Here is a 20,926-nt window from a genome sequence, read left to right as displayed (position 1 = left end):
CTGCTGAAGATATGTGTAATGGTGGATGTATTTAAATCCAATATTAAGATATGGGAAAGTAGAGGGGGGGGGGCTTTTTATTGGTGGGGGAGTGTTAGTATGTAAAAGTTATGGGGAAATTAATAAAGTTAACAGTAAAATAGAAGTTTCAAGCTATTTCGCTACACCACCCATACCCCCCCCCCCCTCCGATCCCACGGATTAGGATTTTAAAGATTGATCAGAAAAAAGCGGGGGGTTTTGGTCAAGGTTTTGGACTTATCCAAAATCTTAACCAAAAAACAAAAAACAACCGACCATTTATTCACGAGACCTTCAAAATTCGTATTCTTTGGGGGATGTGGGGTTAGTGCACAGTACCTAAAACTTCCCTTTTAATGTTAATTTGAATATTTCCCCTTATAACTTTAACCATACTCCCAAATGAGTAGGGGGCAGCTCTTTCAAATATGTAGAAATGATGAGCACTATACATGTATGTACCTATACCTTTTCATGCATTTTTTTAAGTTGTAAAAATTGCGTGTTAAGTATCCAATAAAGCACGACCACAAACTTTATGTCATACCTTTGATCTGTATAATGTTCCAAACTCGAATCCCGTAATTTTTACTCCTTTTTCCACTAACATTTTATATTGGTCGGCTTTTCCCTAATAATTGCTACATTTATTCATTTAAATAGGAGACGCATGAAGTATAGTTATAAATCCCTCTTTTTATTTTAGTAAGACATTTTTTCTGTTGCATGCACATAAATTAGTTCGAGTTGATAAAATGTATTCGAAAGTATAAAAATAAAAGCAGCAAACGATCAAATGCTTATTAACATTCTTGGTGTATTAATGACATAGGCGTCGGAACCGGGGGGGGGGGGGGGGGGGGGGGGCTAGGGGGGGGGGGGGGCTTAGCCTCCCCACTTTTTTTGCAAAGTTATACCTATCCATTAGAAACATAGCATGATAGAGGGTTCAGCCCCCCACTTTTTTTCGGAGATTATTGTTCGTAAATTTACCTTCCTTGAAAGATTGAGAAGTTAGATTCAGAAGCATACTAGCCCCCTAGCCCCCCCCCCCCCCCCCCCCCACGGATTAGGAATTTGATGATTTTGGAAAAAAGAAAACTTGGGTAAGTAATTTTTTTTTGGAAGTATAGGTATAACCTCCCCCCCCCCCACGGATTAGGATTTCCATGATTTTGGGAATTACTTTTTTTCTCAATATTCCTGAGGATTAGTCTAGCCCCCCCCCCCCCCCCACTTTCAATTTGCTTCCGACGCCTATGAATGAGCAGGTGACAATGGTCAATTAATTGTAATTAATTACATAATAAAACATAATGTACAGTCTACGTGTACCTTAGTATTTTATCTTTGAATGTTGTGCTGCTTTTATTTGTGTGTGTGTTTTGTTTTTTGGTCTGGTAGGAAAAAAATGTGAGGAAAATTCTTGAAAAAAGGTGTGACGTTTTTATGTTTGCAAGGGGGCTTTTTTTTTAATTGAAAAAAAATAATTAATTTCCCAGGTGGCCCAGATCTTTATAGGTCCGATAATGATTAAAAACACAAGCCATTCCCACGCAATATTTATATATAGGCTCCACTTTTTTCGGGGGGGGGGGGGGGGGGGTGGTGTTCGTTTTTATCCGATTTTTTTCAAGTGTCAAATAAACATCGATTATTTTAAAAGGCATCAAAACATGAAACTGTTCTGACCACCTCCTGGGGTTTTAGGTAGGCAACTAAGCATCATGAATATTTTATTGCTTCATTACCACTGACACCACCAAATCTTGGTAATTTCAATCATTCGCCATGTTCGCGTAAGACACCATTTACTGCTCAACAGTCCATTATTATGATAAGTCAAAACATAATTTGTTATTTAACACAAGCCCTTTCCCCTAATATTACCTTCGTAAATATATGTATACGTATGTAGTTTATACATACTTTCACAATATTGACCCCCTCCCCCAAAAATTAAGATGGTCACTAAGAAGAAAAAAATATGTTGTCTTTGCCCATAAATAGCCTCCCTTTCAGCTGATAGTACAGGGGAAACAAATCAACAATGCCATGTGCTCGCTATGCTTGTTTTGATTATGTGACAGACTGTTGACAGAGGTGTAAGCGAAGATTATGTAGCATGACCTCTGGTGAGAGAATAGGTGGCCTTTTAAAACAGGTTTGACTGTATATATATCTATACTCTGTCCCAAGATATTTTGGATTCACGTTTGACTTAATTGTTTAATATTTATAAATACCTCAGGATCCAAACGATGTTCATTCAAAAGTATGAAAAATTTCCAAGATTTCTCAGTCAAAATGCCCCTGTTAGCTTATCAGGTTTCAATACAATGCTAAAAAATGTGATGTCTACGGAGATTTTGCATTGCAGTAAGCCCGGATAATAACGTTGAAATATTGCGCGATGTATTCCAAGTGTATTCCGAATGGAGAAAAGATGTAAACATTCCCCATTATAAATCTTCGTAAGGAATCTGTTTTCGTTCCTGTGAATTTTTCCAAGTGAAAGATGATAATGTGTCAATGAAATTATCTTGGAAAATATCCCTTTCAACTATTTCAATTGCACTTCTTTCACAGGTAAGTGTATTTTTATTAAAAATCGTCCAAACGTGAATCCAAAATATCTTGGGACAGAGTATACATTGATTTTCTGTTTCTGTGAACACGATGTATATTGAAAAAAAAATTAGATTATGAATGACCTAAAACATATATAATTTCTTGTTTTAATTTCTTAATTACATCACAAACAAATTAGTGGGGCTGGATGTTCAACAAATTAACTACATGTTTAAGATTTTCATAAAATTTTAAGATGTGATGTATTTAGCTATTAATAAACTATTATTCAATAAATAAGAAATCCATATATTTAACCTTCTAAATTTTGGTATTTTCCTATCTTTTTTATATAGAACTCTTCTTCTACAGGAAATCAATACAGTCAAAAAATTGCCATAACCATTGAGCCTTCTTAAATCCACGTTTGTAGTAATGATGCTAATATTCAGTCCAAATGTTATGGAACATGCATCCTCAAATGAAAAAATCAAAATCATTGTTTTATTGTTCAATGTTTTAATTTATTCAAGGTAACTACCTTTAGCTGTTTCTACAAGAAAGAAAACGGAATGAAAAGCAGTCATTATTAGGCCTGTCAAAAATGGATGCAGACCTGGCTCTTGCATTAAAACTCCAAGAGGAGTTTGACAGAGCAGAGAATGTGGCCTGTGTTGAAAGTGGTCCCCTCTCCTCCACCCCCGGGGCTCCGCTGTCACTTGCCGATGAGAGCTGGGAGGTGATGGACCCGAACCCAGACATCAGGGCTCTTTTCCTACAGTACAATGACCGCTTCTTCTGGGGCAGGCTGGCAGGAATCGAGGTCAAATGGAGTCCTAGGATGACACTGTATGTTGATACATGGACAACATTGTCCTGTGAACTCTTTGGGTTTTAACATGGCTAGGTTTAAAATTTGACCGACCAACCTCCTACATCTTGGCACATTGTAAGGATGAAAGACTGATCATTATATTAAGTTCATACTGAAAACAAATCTTTGTAAGAGAATTAATAGCGAACAGCTTCAAAATGTTCATAGAATGATAAAAATTACCGTATACAGAATGGAAAATATATATTTATATAATTATGTAATTGCAAGTACCGGTAATTGTCAAATATAGTTGGAGATGATTGTATGATTGGTAACCATAGATTTATTTACGTGACTTATTTCAGGAATGAATTCAATATTTATTAGTTTAATATGATTTAAAATGGTTTTGGGCAGTTTCTAAAGCAAAACGGTTTATAAAAGAGCGTAAACTGTTCGAAACCATTTGATATTGTATAAAACTAATAAATATTATGTTCATTCCTTATAATTTAATATTGTGCTATTGTAGATAAAAACGGTCATTTGACTTTTAAAATGACATCAACATGTACAAAATTCAAACGTAACGTTAGGTGGATTACCTAATACGTTTTTGATGTTAGTTTTACTAGGCAACATTCTTTATACAAAATAAATTTTTGAGCGAATATGAAAGCATGTTACAACCAGAATTAAATTATTTGTAGATGTGCGGGACTTTGTGTGTATGAGGGGCGTGGAGGGCTTTGCTCAGTACGACTCAGTTTACCACTGTTAAAGCTGAGACCACGGAGAGACCTGGTACAAACACTGCTGGTAGGACTAAGAGACCCGACATTTAGACATATTAATTAAATCTTATCTATGGTTTTAAGACAAATGGCTCATTATACATGATCATTGGCAAACCCTGGCTAATCTCACATACATGTACCCTTAATTACTTAAGACTAACTCTATAAACTTTTCTCATGCTCAACAGACATGAATATTTCAATATTACCAGGTACATGTGCCCTATTCAATTCGGCTTTGCACTTTTGTAAAGGAAATACATGTGTTACAATTGAAAAAATGCTTAAATACTTAAGAATTGAATGTTTATTTTTGGATATTGTCTTTCCTAACCCACCAGGTCATGCGGACAAATTGAATACAAATTAGCGCGGTATGATGATAAGTTGTCTGCATGATCTTACCTTTCAATACTGTGTTATAACTGCAGCAGCTTTCCACACACTTTACTTGCAAAAATATGTAGAATGTAGATATATGCTCTCAACAATAGCATGTGTTTCTATGATGTTTACTTATATACTTTTAAAAAGTATAGTGTTCTGCATTAAAAATGACAAATGAGGCCAAAATAGAATTATTGTTTGTTTGGAATTGCCTCCTGCCTTATTTAAATATCCCTTGCTGATAAAATTTTATTAGCCTAAGTGAAAGGACTTTTTTTTATATTGAATTTTTTTTTTACAAATTTTTAATTATGTAAACTTCAAGTTTGAAAAATAAAAAAGAATTTTTTTCTCTCCTTCCTTGGCCAAGAAACTCCCAGGAATCAATTTCAAACAGACATTTTCTGAGGATGCAGGCCTGAGTTGGTCAATGGCAATGGGTATGTTAGACTGGTCAAGTGTTTCTAACGATGATGGTGGTTCAGTATGACAGCAGTTTTACCTATTTTTAAATGTAAGATACTGTGAAGGGAGATCTAGAGCTATAGTAATTAGCTTGTTTTTTTTTCAGCATGAAATGATCCATGCATACCTTTTTGTCACAGACAATAATAAAGTAAGTAAATCTGACATCCACCTATTCAGTTATATCAATAATGCTCCTTTATTTAGCATTCTTACTTTATTAATGAAAGTTTGTTGATATTTTCAAGATAACTTTGCATTTTCTTTTACCAGGATCATGATGGACATGGGCCAGAATTCCATAAACACATGTACCGCATAAACAAAGAGGCAGGAGTCAATATAACTGTAGGTTCATGGGTGTCCCCTTTTTCTGTTACACTGTAGATTTATTTGTGCGACACTCTGGAAGTGTTCATTTTACTCAATAATTCCTTTTACGTTTACGTCCATCTACTTCAGGTATACCACACATTCCATGATGAAGTCGCCGAATACAGACAGCACTGGTGGAGATGCAATGGACCGTGTCAGAGTCGGAAACCGTACTTTGGTTATGTGAAGCGAGCCATGAATCGAGCCCCAGGACCCCGCGACCCCTGGTTCAGAGATCATCAAAACTCATGTAATGGAACCTTCATCAAAGTAAAGGAACCCGAGAACTATGGGAAGAAAAAGAAAAAAGGGGAAGGAAAATCAGAAAAAACAGATTCTAAAGCAGGTACCTGTCCTTTCATTATTTTCCACAACTTCATTGAGATAATATTTCTGTGTGAGGAATGAAAAATTTGTAAGTTTTATTCTTACTCAATATGAATCAATGTATCAGATTTATTTTTCCTGACTTCACAAATCTTTACAATATGAATCAATGTATCAGATTTATTTTTCCTGACTTCACAAATCTTTACAATATGAATCAATGTATCAGATTTATTTTTCCTGACTTCACAAATCTTTACTCCTTTCTATTTAAGTAATGACTTTTCAAAAGATATTACAGTGCATGTTTTTCATTACAGTTGAAAAGAAAAGTCCAAATAAGGACATCAGAACATTCTTTGGAAAAGGACATGTACTTTCAAGTAGATCTCCAACGAAAGCCAGCCCACAAAAGGAAGTGACAAAAAAGCCTGAAGTAAAAGGTCTACCCAAATTTTATGACACAGACTCAGATGATGAACTAGATCTATTGGCAGTTCATCCACAAAAGAATCCTGCGAAAACAAAGAACATTGATTATGATACAAGTTGCGATGAGAAAGATCTTCCAGAGGCAATCTTGAAAGATTTACTTTCAGATTCTGAGGATGAACTGCTGTGTGATGCTCTAGATTCACAAGAAAAGCTTTCCTCACCAAGCCCTTCAAAGACCACAAATAACGATTTTAGTAAGTCTTTAGGAAGTAAAACTGTTATAGATGATTCCGAAACATCTGATTTGTCTGATAAAGCATCTTGTTCCAAGCCGTCTACTTCGAAACAATCTGAAACGCCAAACAACGATGTTCAAAACAAACTCCGAGAGATATGGGGCAAAAAGTACGAAAACCAGTCAAAAAATAAGACCTTTAACAAGACCTCAATCAAGAGATCTTTGTCAAAGCCTCAGCCAGCAACGAAAAGGATAAAGACAGATGAAACAATTGATTTAACAAGCAATACTGTATATCCGAAAAACACCTTAACAAATGATGAAAAGTTGCTCAGACATTCTTCTACAGAAACAACTTCTGTGGTTGAAATGACAAGAGAAAATCCTGTGAAGTCTTCGTTCAATGTTATTGAAACGGATGTTTGTAAATGTCCAGTGTGTAGCAAGGATATTTTGTCCACCCACATTAATCAGCATTTAGACGCTTGTCTTGGTATTACGTGAAACTACAGGTATAACAGGAATTGATCTGTGGCATTATTTGTATATAACTTGAGCTTTTGCTTTTGCTGGTGATATTAACAGTTTGTCTTCCAAACCCTCTGTGTTCAAGTTATTCAGAGTTTACTGTGTTTCATGATTGTATACAAGGTACAAATTGTACTTGCCCGTTATACTTTTTTTGACAGGTTATTTGTTTAATGAAATGAAGTATCAATCTCATTAGCTTGTTTGTGGTTTGTTTTACGTTCAAGTTTTAGAGCAGGTCTCATTCACAAGCATCTATGGACTATACGAAAATCTGAACTAAACTTCCAGAGATGACGTGTCTGGGGATACGTGATACTTCTGCAAGGAATGGGGTTTGAGACCTATGTTTTCTAGGTTAAAGTTTTTGAAGCAGTTTTACTCCTACTTGTACAGTGAGTAATTATGAACCCAGTCTACACCAAACTCACATGGAGAATGTATCTACAGATGCTTAATATGAACTTAGTACAAGCAAATTTACATTGATGATGAATCTGGGGTTGAATGATGTATGCTGCCTATATTTTCCCATCTTCACTAGCCAAGGGTGACGATCCACGGTGAATAGAGAAACACCGTGGATCGTCACCCTTGGCTAGCGAAGATGATATTTTCCAGATAAATAAAAGGGACTAGGTTTCATTCTTCAGAATACCGGGTATATAGTTTGAATCAAACATTAAAGGGATGATGCTTCTAGGGAATCCATAAAACTCAATGTACCAGATGCGTTCTAGATATTTTTTGACAAGGGACAAGTAAAGAATATGGGATTAAATACATTCCTAATTAACTTTATGCCCTGTAAGTGTGATGCAGGAAGGGATGGATGTACCAGCCAGACTTGATATTGTTCATTTGCCCTTTCCTTTTCTTAACATGAGTATGAACATGAAGATGAATAATTAATGGAGGAAGTTTACTCCTATGTACCGGTACATGTACTTAATGTATGATGCATCTAGAATCGCAAAAATATCAATTTTATGTTCTTAATAATTAAAGCTCAAATGACCTATAATTTACTGATGGAGAACTTCTGTGGATTCAAGTTCAAGTTAATATACACTAAATAAGGATGAATTGTAGTTGTCATGCATAGCTATAAGTACAGAAAAACTCGGTTATAGTGAAGTCCTATAGGGACCATTGGCTTTATTTCGTTATATCCGTAATTTGTTATATCCGTATAACGAATTTGTAATAATAACTATAGTGAATTCACTATTATATAAACATGTTTTCTTTCACTAGACTATAATTTTGGTTAATTAAAGCTTAAAATAAAAATAAATTACTTTGTTACCTTTTGTAATCGGATTGTGAATTGAAAAATATTTATTAAAATAAATTCTTTCAAACTTTTTTAACTGTAAAGAAATTCGTTATAAAGGTTAATATTAACCTCTACGGGATTCAAAATGAGTTCGCTATATCCATAAATTCGTTATATCCGAATTCGTTATATCCTTCAAATTTTGCTAAGATTTGTTAAGAATTTTACCAGGGACTAAAAAATACTTCGCTAAATCCAAGAATTCGCTACATCCGTGTTCGTACTAAACGAGTTTTACTGTAATATATTACAGGTATATAGTACTGATAAAACTGGATAAAATGGTGGAATTCCACTCCAGGACCTTTAAATTGTTTAGTTACAGTTGCTTGCATTGATTTTCAGATAATGTATTTAGAGATGCATGCTACCTTTAGGTAAAGAAATAGAAGGTGAAAGGGCATATCAGAAAACACAAAATTCTGCATTCCCAAATTTAATATTTGTAGTCAATGAAACTTGAGACAGATGTTTGTAATTAAATGGAAAGTAATACCCGTAATTTAACTGCCGAGAAAGAAAGGAAGTGACGAAGCATTTATTGTCAGTATCCTAGTAAAAGACACTTTAGAGGTAATATCCAGACCCCTTATAATTAGCACTTTGTTAATTAATTCAGACATGAGAAAATTCTGAAATTTATAAAAATAAACACAACCCTCTAACAAACAAGGAACTCATTGATTAGCTGGTAAATTGAATGGTATATCTTTTCCACAAATCCTCCAACAGATTAACAAAAGAGCTAATTAAGTTTAATATAGCCCCCCCCCCTTTCCATTTTTTTAAAATCCTTGTTCAATGTTATATGTATGACTTTTCATCACTGCATGTGTAAAGTTATATAAAAAGGAAGTGAATTGATCCTTTGTTTACAAAATCTGACAGGATGTCACAAGCAACCGTGACTTGAAGGATGACCTTTTAATATCTCATAATCACATCCATCAACACTTACCAAAAGCAATGAAAGCTCTACTGCAGGGCAGCAGGACTTGTCTGAATACATTTACAGGTAAATTTAAATCCTTGTAAAACAATTTTTTAAACTTATTGTTTCTTAACATTAGATTAAATATTTCTAATATGATATACCAGAGGCCCTCCCGAGCACTCACCAAAATTCCCTTTACCTGCAACACAACTTTCTGGCAAGTGATTCTCTGCTGAATAGGCCTCTGCACAATCTGGTATAATGTATGGTTAGATATCTGGGAGCAAATGGGTCATTACAGGTAACATGACCTGAACATTTCTACCTTTTGTTTTCATGGATAAAAACTAATAAAAAAGGCATTTTTTGAACAGAAATGTTTCCACGCATGATCAAGTTGTGATATAAACAATAGTTCAGTCCTTGATGCTATGTTTTTGGTAAATTTTGATCCCGATTAATTACTTTGGGCTATTCAATAAAGTGCAGTAGTTTTATTTTTTGCATACACACAACACAACTATTATATTTTTTTGTAATTATGAACATTTTATTTGTGGTTGTTCATGAAATAATAAAAAACATGATAATAAAATTACTAAATAACAACACATTCTACATAAACAAATACAGGACTACAATGTCATTATTCTCTTTTATATCCTATAAATTGTGTATTTTGTCTTTACAAATCTGATGGTTAAGTATTAAACAATGTCACTTCTCCGTAAAAAAAAACACCTGATGTACATCAATTGAAATAACTGGGTTTCTTCTTGTACACTAGAAATCTCTCTAAAGTTTGTGTCACTTTTAAAGACACTTCTACATTTTTTAAATACTTAATTTGGTCTTTTGTCTGACCACAGTCTGAAAAAAACCTTTCAGATTGAAACACAAGAGATACACAATCCAAATGTCGCCAATGATTTCACTATATTTCTTCCAGTTTCTTGACAAACAACGCAATCTGTTTTGATATTTCTTTTAGTAGTTCTTCTTTTGATGCCTTTGGGTGGTCTTTGACATATTTGGCGATGGCCATTATGGTTTGATTGCGTAATGCATCCACATCTCTTTGGCCACTCAGCCTCTGGTACACTTCATAGCCAACTCTCATTGCTGCCATATTTTCTACCATTTTGGGTGCTTTGTCGTCATTTACTGCCCACATCAAAGTTCCTATCTGCTGCATCAAGTCTGCATTATTCAAACCCCACGATTCGTCCATTGTAATGTTCCTTCTTTGGGATTTTGCAATACACAAAGCGTTGAAGAAAGATGGAAAATAAAACGGAAGTAAAATGAACGGAAGTAAACAAAAATACACAGCGCGCACCTAGCGGCGTAAATGCGCACGACATGATGTTGGATATAGACAAAAACTTGACATTTGAAGGCAGATGTGAGACGCCTTTGTAAGAAAAAACTCTCACGAGATGGTGTAACAAGAAAAAAGTGAAATACCTCCAGAAATAAAACAGGTAGTCATATATTTTGTGTAAGTCATTTTCATTGGAAAAGTACAGAAAGGGACAATGAACTTTGTGTGAAAATTTATTATGACAGTTCATTGAATTGACAAACTGCAGATAAAAATATTTAATTTAAATCGATTTGTTACACTGTAAGATTCTTGATGTATTTAATTTCAGATATTTTAAATACTGTACATGTTGATGTAAAGCTGTATGGATTCTAAACACAGTATTATTTCATTCTATGAATATAGATTTTCAATTTTTCCGTGAAATCTTTTAATTGTTGTTTTTTTTTTAACTTCTAAGATATATTGTAAAATGAAATGTGATTATGTGGCCTTTAACTCTAACCAAATGCGTTAAAGATTTAAACATTGCTTGGATATATTTGTATATAGAACCGTTTTAACAAGAACTTGGACTTTCGGTGGGATATTTTTATCTAGTTTGCTCATCAAAACAAGCTGTCAAACATTGACCTCCTTTCTTCCAATTCGCTAAAAGAACCTTATTATTATTCATAGGCCTCAAAACCTTGCTCTGCTGTGTGAAACTGATGCTGTTTAAGCAAAATATACTTCTCTGGATGAAGTCGTAGGAATGTTATTACGTTCAGTGTATGCATATCTATTAGCCAATTGCAGGACAGTTTACCATTAGTAGACATCGCCTTCATCAAATCGGAGTTTATCACGTTCTGCCCAAAGTCCAAGCTCTTGTTAAAATGGTTCTATCTTAATTAAAAGGATGAACATTATATACTCACAAGCCGTAAGCATATTATATTTGATCATGATGTGTACAAATTTGGATGAAAAAAAAGTTTTTCAACAAGTTAGAATTTGAATTAGCATATTCTGGAATGTTCCTATTCTTATACAAATATCCATGGCATTTAGCAATGAACTTGATTTAATGAAGCCTAATTAAGCCAAAACTGCTAAATATATTACACAGCCAAATGTAATACCTTTACAGTAAGCTAGGCCTTGACAATAGTAGATTTTAAGTTCAAGCTATTCCAGTGTCAATGAGGCATGTCAACAGGTATAATGTACAGCTCCTTTACTATAGTTTCATGTGCATAATTCATTGCCGTGTACATGGTGTATTGACTGTTTGACTTTAAAGAGTGGGTGACAAAGTTCCATGGATTGTTAATATATTAAGTAGAATATGGCTTGTCTTGGATATTTGGAAATTTATGAAGGAATCACAGGATTATAGTCTCCAATAACTCTAATGAGGACTTTTATTGACTAAAACATTGATAACTTTTAATTTTGAGTTTTAAAATTTGAACTCAAAGGCAGCAGGTACTTGAGCTTTTACCTGATGACAAAAAAGTTTCCAGAAAGACAAATAGACTCATCATCTGAAGTTAAAAGATTCAGACGCTTTCCGGAGAGAGGAATGAATTGTAAACAAATGTTGATTTCTGATTGTGTATAGTCTTGTAAAGAACTTTCCAAATATTTAATGATTTCATTTTAATTCGAAATATTCTAGTTGGGCCATATCTCACTGAAATTAATAGACTGCATTATGTATTGTGGATTTTTATAACATTTCTGTGGGTATACAATGTTTTGTACATGTATTACAATTCCATCTACCTCTAAGTTGAGTTTGTCAGTGTGAATTACAGACTTCCTTCAGTGGATGTAGATATATATTTCAAATCCATATTTTGTTTGAATCTACAGATAATGTATTACAGTCCATGGATTGTTTGACTTTGTAGATGTGTATAACAGATCCATGGATTGTGTTATGGTAGACAAAGTTCCAGTTGCACACAAACCCCCTTCATCTAGTGGTTGCCAGAGTTCACCACTTCTAAGCCAAGGCAGTCCAACTAAACAGAACAGAAGTGCCATAAAATACGGGGAACTCATCATACTAGGGTATGTTAAAATCTATCACATATATACATGTACCTGCCTAACCTGTTGGCTTTGTGATTAAGACTGTACAATATTTATTTTTGTTTCTTTCTCTTTTTAAGAAATAAAATAACATTAAAAGAAATTTTTCCATTCTATTCCTATTTGCAATGTTTTGATACGAGGATTTTTGTCAATGTGGAAAAAAAAATTGTTTGATTTGTGATCATGAATTTGGAAAATAAATAATATCAGCGATATAGTTTATCAAATGTATATTATGTTGCGATGTAAAATTTGTTAATAAATGTTGCCGATGCAATAAAAAAATTCAATCCACTACGAAAACTTCTGCTTTGACAGTATGCCATTGAATATCAAACACAAATGTTGAGAATTAGGTTGGCTAAGTAATGAATTGAATGTTTATAGATAACGAAATCACCTTAATTTAAAGAATAACAAAAATGTTTGTGATATTCACCAGTAACTTATTAAAAATAGTTATTAACTGTTTTCATTTGCAATTAATTGTTGATTATAACTACACACACTTAAATATTGCTGAAATGTATCGAAAGTTTAGTAAAATATAATAATGTGTTTCAGTTCTAGTTTCATAGTTGTTAACTTGATTGCTTATTAAGAGGTATTGTTGTAGATATAATGGCCATCTTCCGAGTGGGGATAAAGGAAGGAAGAAAAGTAAATTTATCTTGGGGAAAAAGCCGTCCGGAAATGGGGTCAAACCATTCAGAAAACATGTCGTAAAAAATGCACAAGCTGCAAAGGTATACTCTCTCTCTCTCTCTCCTTTTCTCTCTTTCTGAAGGAAAAGGAATTTAACATTTAACCACTGTTGTTTTAACTTCCTTCTTTCATTCTTTCCTTCTGTTTTGGACTGATGAGTAGTGAGATATGTATTTTATCTAAAAGGCATTCATCATTTTGTACATGCATTCTTTTGCTATAAGTTAATGGACACTGTTTGTACTTGTAGACCAGTTGCATTACATAATGTCCAAATTAATGTATTATTTCGAGTTGAATAGAAAAAGCCTCAACATGAAATTTGATCACCCCGATTGTTATTTTTTTAAATTAATCAGGGTGTGGATGGCATTGCTTTGTATCATGCTTGTTTGTGATATGAATCTTTAATTTAGCATCGTAGAATAAATCAATGATACACATTGAGATGCTCCAGAGCTTTTGTTCCCATGTAATTCTAGTTCTCAATGTGGTGAGGCTTAACAATGAAGTAGTTTAATGATAAAGTACACTTGTAGGTTTCTAAATGAACTTTTCAAGAGGGAACATCCTAAAATATATAAATTCTATTTAATTTTAAGCATGTCATTTCCTGTCCACTGTTACAAGTGTTTTATATTAACCAGCACGGGGAATGGTGAAGAGCTTTCTAAAGGATGGCACTTCAGTGTGTGTGAAGTATGTCTCCTGTGTGATATATATATATGACAATGATGACATTGTGTTGCAGGCCCTACAAGACCCCCAGTCCCACTCTGTGACCTACACATTGTCCCGCCACCAGGCCGTGGTGGTCGAGTATAAACAAGATGAAGACACAGACATGTTTCAGGTATGGGTGAATTCTCCAGGGAGTAAAAAAACTCAGCTATAAATGCCCTTTCTTTATCAGTGCCACAGCAGCTGTAACACGTCTCAGGTGTGGGAGATTCCCCCAGGCAGTAAATAATACTCTTGATTAGTGTCATAAGCAGCTGTTATAAATTAGTTCCCGACTTTGACTTGGTTGTTTTCATTATTTTACTCTTGGTGGCATTATATAATACATATAATCTTCACAGCAGTTGGAAGTTGAAATTTGAAATTTTATTTGTGAAATTTTATTTGAATATTGGGAAAATAAATATTGCTGGAAGATTGAGGTATACCATATTATTGTTTTAAATTAAATTTCTCAATCAAAGAGTATTAAAATCAATCCTTCATATACACAGTTCTGCTCAAAAACAAACTGTAAACATGTATTGCAATGTGGTATAAAATTGAGATCCCTAGTTCAGAAGTTCAGGATATCAAGAAGGAATGACCCTTTTGTTAGCAAAATACATGTAGAAGATTGACTTAAATTCTTATTATGGCTAAATGTTAAAGATCCTGCCCTCTTGTTTTAGATTGGAAGGTCATCAGAGCCCCCCATTGATTTTGTTGTCATGGATACTATCCCAGGGAACCTGCGAAGCATGAATGAAGGAATAACACAGAGTACGATATCCCGGTTTGCCTGTCGGATCCTGGTGGACAGAAATCCTCCCTACACTGCTAGGATTTATGCTGCAGGGTTTGACTCCGGGAAAAATATCTTTCTTGGGGTACAAATACACTCTTGTTAACATTATCATTGATGTGATCTTCAAAGTACAAGTGCATGAAGTCTACTTAAAAAGAAATTGAATACACATACAAGATGTCTTCTCCTATCATGGTTGAAATAAGATGATTTTTACTCAATGTGAAATCCACCCAAAGTCATGATTTATATTTTTAGTATGTGTAGATTTAAAGTTGCAAATTAGGGTGTGGTTGAGTTTAACACAAATAAAACAAGGATGGAAATAACCATAAATAAATTATTACAATATTTTTGGTAGATGTTCTTGTTCTGCCTTTATAAAACTCTGAAAGAGGGAAACGTTCAGTTTCATTAAACATTGTAAACTTTGTTCTTGTTTTAAATCCCACCAAATCCTTTTGCTCCCCTAAACTACTTATCGATATGGGAGTTTTAATAAGAATTTTTTATTCAATTATGAAATATGTCTGCAGGAAAAGGCAGTAAAGTGGTATGTGGGGGAGGAAATAGATGGACTGACTACAAATGGTGTGTTTATCATGAAGCCTCAGGAAGGATTTTATCCTCCAGGGAAACCTGGAGTATGGAGAGAAGTGTCAGTAGGGGGCGCCATATATCCTCTCCGCGAGTCCAGATCGGCACCCCTCAAAACTAACCAGGTACAATGACTTGAAAACACTGTAGAGATTTTTATTCATTTACTCCAAGTCAGTTCAGTCATGATTACAAATCTTAGTGTTGTGATGTATGATTTTCAAACATCTAGAACAAACTAAACTAAATTGAAATTGAAATTCTGAAATATATTGTAGTTTACAAATCAAATTAATTGTCCAAATATGACCTCTTAGCTAGAGGTCAAACATATAATGAGAGTTAAAAGTTGATTAAAATCACAAAAAAAGTTTAAAAACTTTGCAAGGATAAAAGATAAAAAGAAATTCACTGTGTACTGATTATATATTTTTCAATACATTCATGTATATCATGTACATATACCGGTATGTAATACAACCACATGTATATGTATAAACAAATTTCATGGCATAAAATATCTACCAAATTTAATTTGTTATACTCAAAGTAGAGGTGATGTCAATATTACAGTTTTAGGTGTATATTTCAGATTAAAGATGAAGATAATGTGTTGCAAGATGGAACATTGATAGATTTGTGTGGTGCTACTTTGCTATGGAGGTCTGCTTTAGGACTGATTTCTTCGCCGGTAAGTTAAAAAATGTAACCATTAACTGTCAATCAGAGAATATTATTACTAGTACTGTTCTTGGGAAATTTCATTTATACACATCAACAGTTGTATTATTTCCAGTATGTGTATTTCACTTTCATGTTAAAATCTCATTCTGATTACTGTTATATGAATGCAATTTGTTTGCTCTGTTACAGAGTGAACATGAATTTGAGAATCTGGTGGAAACCATTAACGCTGGTCGCCCCCAGTGTCCGGTGGGACTAAACACCCTAGTGCTACCCAAAAAAGGCACCCTGGGTCTGTCTGACCGGCAGCCGTATGTGTACCTACAGTGTGGTCATGTCCATGGACAGCATCAGTGGGGGCAGAAGGACGATAAGACCGCGCGCACTTGTCCGCTGTGTCTGAAGGTCAGTAGTTTGATTTTGAAATACATTTATTGGTATTTAAGTCGTTAATAGAATTTCTCTAAACATATTATGTTTAGGGTGGGAAATATTTAGCAAAAACTGATTCTACTGTAGATTCCTTATTTTATGCTAGTACTTAATTCCGCGATACAACTGTTTTGCAAAAAATCGCGAGAATAGAGAATTGCAAATGCCGAATTTTTATCTTAGTTTCATTTAGTTTACATCTGTCTGGAAAATAAAAGTGAGATTTTAATTCCGCGAGATGTTCTCGCTATTTTACGCAAATAATATTTCCTTGTATTTATTAGGAATCTACAGTTGTCTGAATTTTAATAAGCATTATTCTAAATATACCTATTATTAAACATATACTTGTATACACATGGCATTCAGTTATGTTAGCTAAAGTGCTTTCTGCCAAAATTGCTTTAGATAAAATACATAGCCAATTGAAACAACTTGTATGTCTACTGGTGTGCAACCAATTCTCGCCAAGGACCATTTCTCGCCAGTGCATTGCTACAATCTTTTTTTGTATATAATTTTATGTGTTGATAAAATGACGAACAATGCACTGGCAAGAAATGGTCCTTTGCGAGATTTGGCTGTATGCCAGTACAGTATCAATTTGTATTGATAAGAGTTTGGTAATAAAATAGTCTGACCAAAGCCAGCCCTTTTACAAAATAATAAAATGGATAAAAAATCCTTATAGTGATATTGAATACTGTAGATTCCTAATTAGATGCGAGGAATTAATTTTCGCTTAAAATTGAGGGAAGCAATCCTTGTAGATTTTAAAATCTTGCTTTTATTTTTCAGAAAGTTTTGATCTATAGGAAATTATAACAAAAAATTGGTTATCGTGATTTAATATTCTCAAGTGATTTGATACATAACAGCGGAATTAAGTACTCGCATAAAATAAGGAATTTACAGTACAATTTGCAGGAATGAGAAATTATTTTCAATGTTGAAATTCTCTTCTTTTGTAGGATGGAACATTCATCAAATTGAAGATGGGATGTGAGCTGAGTTTCTATGCGGACTCAGATCCTCCCACTCACTGCTTCAATCCCTGCGGACACATGGCCTCGGAGAAAACCGTCAGGTACGCTGTAACTGTCTAGATTCACCTCTTGTTGAAAAGAACCATTTGTCGGCAAAGTCAATGTTTCTGTTGATTTTTTAGCACAGTGAACTTCTTATCAATAACTTGTCACAAATAAGATAATATTCTTTGTTATATTGTCAGAGGAAAAAACCTTTTAATGCTCTCATCTCTGTTTTTTTTTTTAAAGTAGAGAGGTATATACTTGTACAATGTACTGTGAACTTTGACCTTATTACAGGTACTGGTCTGAACTTCCTGTTCCACATGGTTGTCAAGGTTTCCAAGCCATCTGTCCATTTTGTGCCACGCCTCTTTGTGCAGAGACCGGGTTTATTAAGTTGATTTTTCAAGACAACACAGACTGAATCTTTTGTGATATCTGATAACTGCTTATTTTTGCTAATCAAGATGAGAAATATAAAACCACCAAGGAAAAGAAAGTCTCAACCAGAAAAAAAAGATAAAACCCAGTATTCATTTTATTTGTGTAAGCATGGTACAATGTATTTAGAAGACAAGTTGTAAATTTATTTTAGTTACTAAATTATAGAAACGAATTGTCAAAGCATACACTTGAATTTATAACATTTGCCTTCTAAATATTATGTTCAGATAAATGTTATAATTGTTGTTCAATGAAATCATGTAAATTTGGGGGCATTTTAAGGGTACAGTGTGTCTGCCAAAGGCAACTGACTGTACCTGTATTTATTTATTTTTCTGCTGTCATTGTTTCTTTTCAACGTATAATTAATTTTCGTGGGTTGAACATTTCAAACCATGCAGCATTTCGGGAACAACTACAGTCATTCCAATTCTTGCTGTTTGCCAGGGGAAATATTTCAACAGGTAGCTTTGTTTCTTGTTAAATGAAAATTGGAGTAAAAAAATACAATTTATCAACTGTTTTTAGCGGAGATTTATATTGTGGCCCCAGAAGTTCTAGTCGCAAAGTGCTGCTTGATGTTTTGGTTTTCTGCTTCTGTTATGCTAGATTTTTTAAAAATGGAACAATTTGGGCCAGAATATGAACCTATTGCTATGAATTAAATTTATACATGCATTGATCAAGCCATACATTTTATAACATATCACAACTATATACATGTTCATTTCTTGTGCTACCATTTACCTGATCTTGTTATACTGTCTAGGTGCTCCGATTATTTGGGTCCTTTTGTCTCTTCCGATCCTAAATCTTGCTTTGAGTGCTTTATTGAGAATGGGATGGGCCTTTGCTTATACTGTAGAACATCTTTACAATTTCTGTATTTATTGGGGCATTAGGCAATAAGTACCTGTATCTGTAGTAATGTATCTAATTTTCTTGCCTTTCACGTTTTAGTATTTTTCAATATTGATTATTCTTGTCACAAGCACCAATTTTGAGGTACACATGTACTTAAAGGGCCTTAAGTACATGTCACATGGCATTTTTCTTGTTAATACTTGTATGTAGAATTCTAATGTGTTGTTTGTAGATAGAGAAGAATGTACTGTATTCGTAGATTTAGGTACAATAGTCGAGATTTCATCCTTTGTTATTAACATAGAATGAATCAGCCATATTTACCAGAACATTTACGTGTATGGTACACTTTATACCTCATTGTAGATTGTTTTACAACAGGGTATTTCGTTTTCTTGGAAAAAAATAAGTTTATACGAAATTTCTTTTAAAAAATACTTGGTTATTCCTATATTAAAAGGGTGAAGGGAGTAGTGGTTACTGTTGGGATAATAAAATGAGATATTCTCCCTCACAACATTTAAGGATGTATGTACAAGTATTTCATAATGATACAAAACTACCTTTTTTGTACCTCAAAATTTATTGAAGAACACAATATATTTTATTTATATTTGCACCAAGCTCTATAGTGATTTATTGTAAAAACCACCACTAATTTAAACAAGTACCTTTTGTGCCAAATTGAATTCTTGCCCTTTGTTCCTGTTCTCAGTTGTTTCTAGAGATTATGTCTGTTTTGATTTTAAGCACTGCACTTCTTTGTAGATTAGAGCAGTATTTCTGTAGACACATTCTGAGACAAGTATTACTGCTGCACTGTTAATGTTTGTAACAAACTTTTTTTTTCCATTGTTGGCATGTTACAGAAAATGTCTTAAGTCAATATTCCTTATATTTTGAGATTCAAAAAGTGGATCAATTTTGATTATTCAACATCCAATTTTTTTAAAGAAATCCCCATGCATGTTATACTTTGTAAAAATTGAAGCATTTTTGTCTCTTATGATTATTGATATTTTACAAATGTTTGGTGAAGTACCGTCCTTGATGGGGATAAACACATTTTTTTTTTTATGTTCCATGTACATTTAGTCAGTTTATGCATTGTGTTAAACAATGGTCTGTCTGTACTTTATAAGAACAACAAGTTTGATGAGATTACTGTAATACTGAAGATGGAACGCGCGTGATATGAACACTGTCTCTAAATCAGAATTATCCCAACAACGCAGTATTTTAATAATTAATGAATTTATTTTTCATCAGAATGTTAAGATCCTAACAAACATCCTTTAATCTTTTTATTTGATTTCACAAAATCAATCGCATCAAAGGCACATACTTTAATGATTCTCAATTATCACTTCAAAGCCATTAGGTAATTTATACACACCAATAAAATATAGAATTATCATTGATATGTCAGATGTGTATTTAAGAAGAGATGTATCTATCTAAATACATCAGAAGAATCCCCACTGAAAGCTTGTATATTTCTTGAACTTAATGTCTCATGTCCATTTTGTGCATGATCTTAATGTTATTGATTTTATAGACAAAGCCTGCCAGATATATGAACTATTCCTAGTCAGTCACAATTAATCAGTCATTAATTAGTTAGTTACTCCATTTGTAATCTTGCTCATTATATGTGTAATCCTTCTTCTCCTAATGACCTTTGGTAATTATGTTACTATTCTGATTTAAGCAAAAAACCAATTCATAATCAGCGTCTGAAGGACTGGCTTGAACTTTTTTCCCTTTCGTGGAATGCAGAAGGGTTCAGCTTGTTTGATGGGTTAGTTATTTAGATACTGCTAGACTTAAAAACTAAATGACGCTCTGTATACTGAAGATACATGAGACATTTGGGTAGTTAAAATGGTCTGCCCCTTGATATATTTAGGGTATGATTATTTTTAACTTTATATTAAGCAAAGATAAATTGAAAGAGTTTAATATCATTATGTACATTATTTGGGGTACATGTAT

The 20,926-nt window shown here is 33.7% G+C and overlaps 2 protein-coding genes across 2 annotated transcripts; one reads left to right on the top strand and one right to left on the bottom strand.

Annotated features, from left to right (window-relative positions):
• Positions 1-1,665: 1,665 nt before the first annotated feature.
• Positions 1,666-19,589, top strand: LOC128175898 (protein pellino-like). Its single transcript, XM_052841764.1, has 16 exons — positions 1,666-1,731; positions 3,126-3,441; positions 4,120-4,228; positions 5,165-5,209; positions 5,332-5,406; positions 5,521-5,779; positions 6,081-6,449; positions 12,460-12,622; positions 13,263-13,392; positions 14,103-14,204; positions 14,764-14,961; positions 15,416-15,601; positions 16,069-16,167; positions 16,350-16,565; positions 17,564-17,679; positions 17,921-19,589. Exons 2-16 carry the CDS (start codon positions 3,197-3,199, stop codon positions 18,045-18,047), a joined length of 2,439 nt encoding a protein of 812 aa, XP_052697724.1. The 5' UTR covers positions 1,666-1,731; positions 3,126-3,196; the 3' UTR covers positions 18,048-19,589.
• Positions 9,761-10,541, bottom strand: LOC128175897 (uncharacterized). The gene has a single exon (XM_052841763.1). The coding sequence runs from the start codon at positions 10,463-10,465 to the stop codon at positions 10,169-10,171; it is 297 nt and encodes a 98-aa protein (XP_052697723.1). The 5' UTR covers positions 10,466-10,541; the 3' UTR covers positions 9,761-10,168.
• Positions 19,590-20,926: the final 1,337 nt, after the last annotated feature.

Source organism: Crassostrea angulata, chromosome 3, assembly GCF_025612915.1.
Source record: "Crassostrea angulata isolate pt1a10 chromosome 3, ASM2561291v2, whole genome shotgun sequence".
NCBI lineage: Eukaryota > Metazoa > Mollusca > Bivalvia > Ostreida > Ostreidae > Magallana > Magallana angulata.
This window is presented reverse-complemented; position numbering and strand designations above follow the sequence as displayed.

What these genes read in the sequence shown, in the direction of transcription:
- LOC128175898 (XM_052841764.1), top strand. Translation starts at nt 3,197, where the DNA reads ATGGATGCAGACCTGGCTCTTGCATTAAAACTCCAAGAGGAGTTTGAC. An exon ending in GACCACAAATAACGATTTTA is followed by an intron (nt 6,450 to 12,459) that starts GTAAGTCTTTAG and finishes TTGACTTTGTAG; the next exon opens with ATGTGTATAACAGATCCATG. An exon ending in GCCTCGGAGAAAACCGTCAG is followed by an intron (nt 17,680 to 17,920) that starts GTACGCTGTAAC and finishes ACCTTATTACAG; the next exon opens with GTACTGGTCTGAACTTCCTG.
- LOC128175897 (XM_052841763.1), bottom strand. Translation starts at nt 10,465, where the DNA reads ATGGACGAATCGTGGGGTTTGAATAATGCAGACTTGATGCAGCAGATA.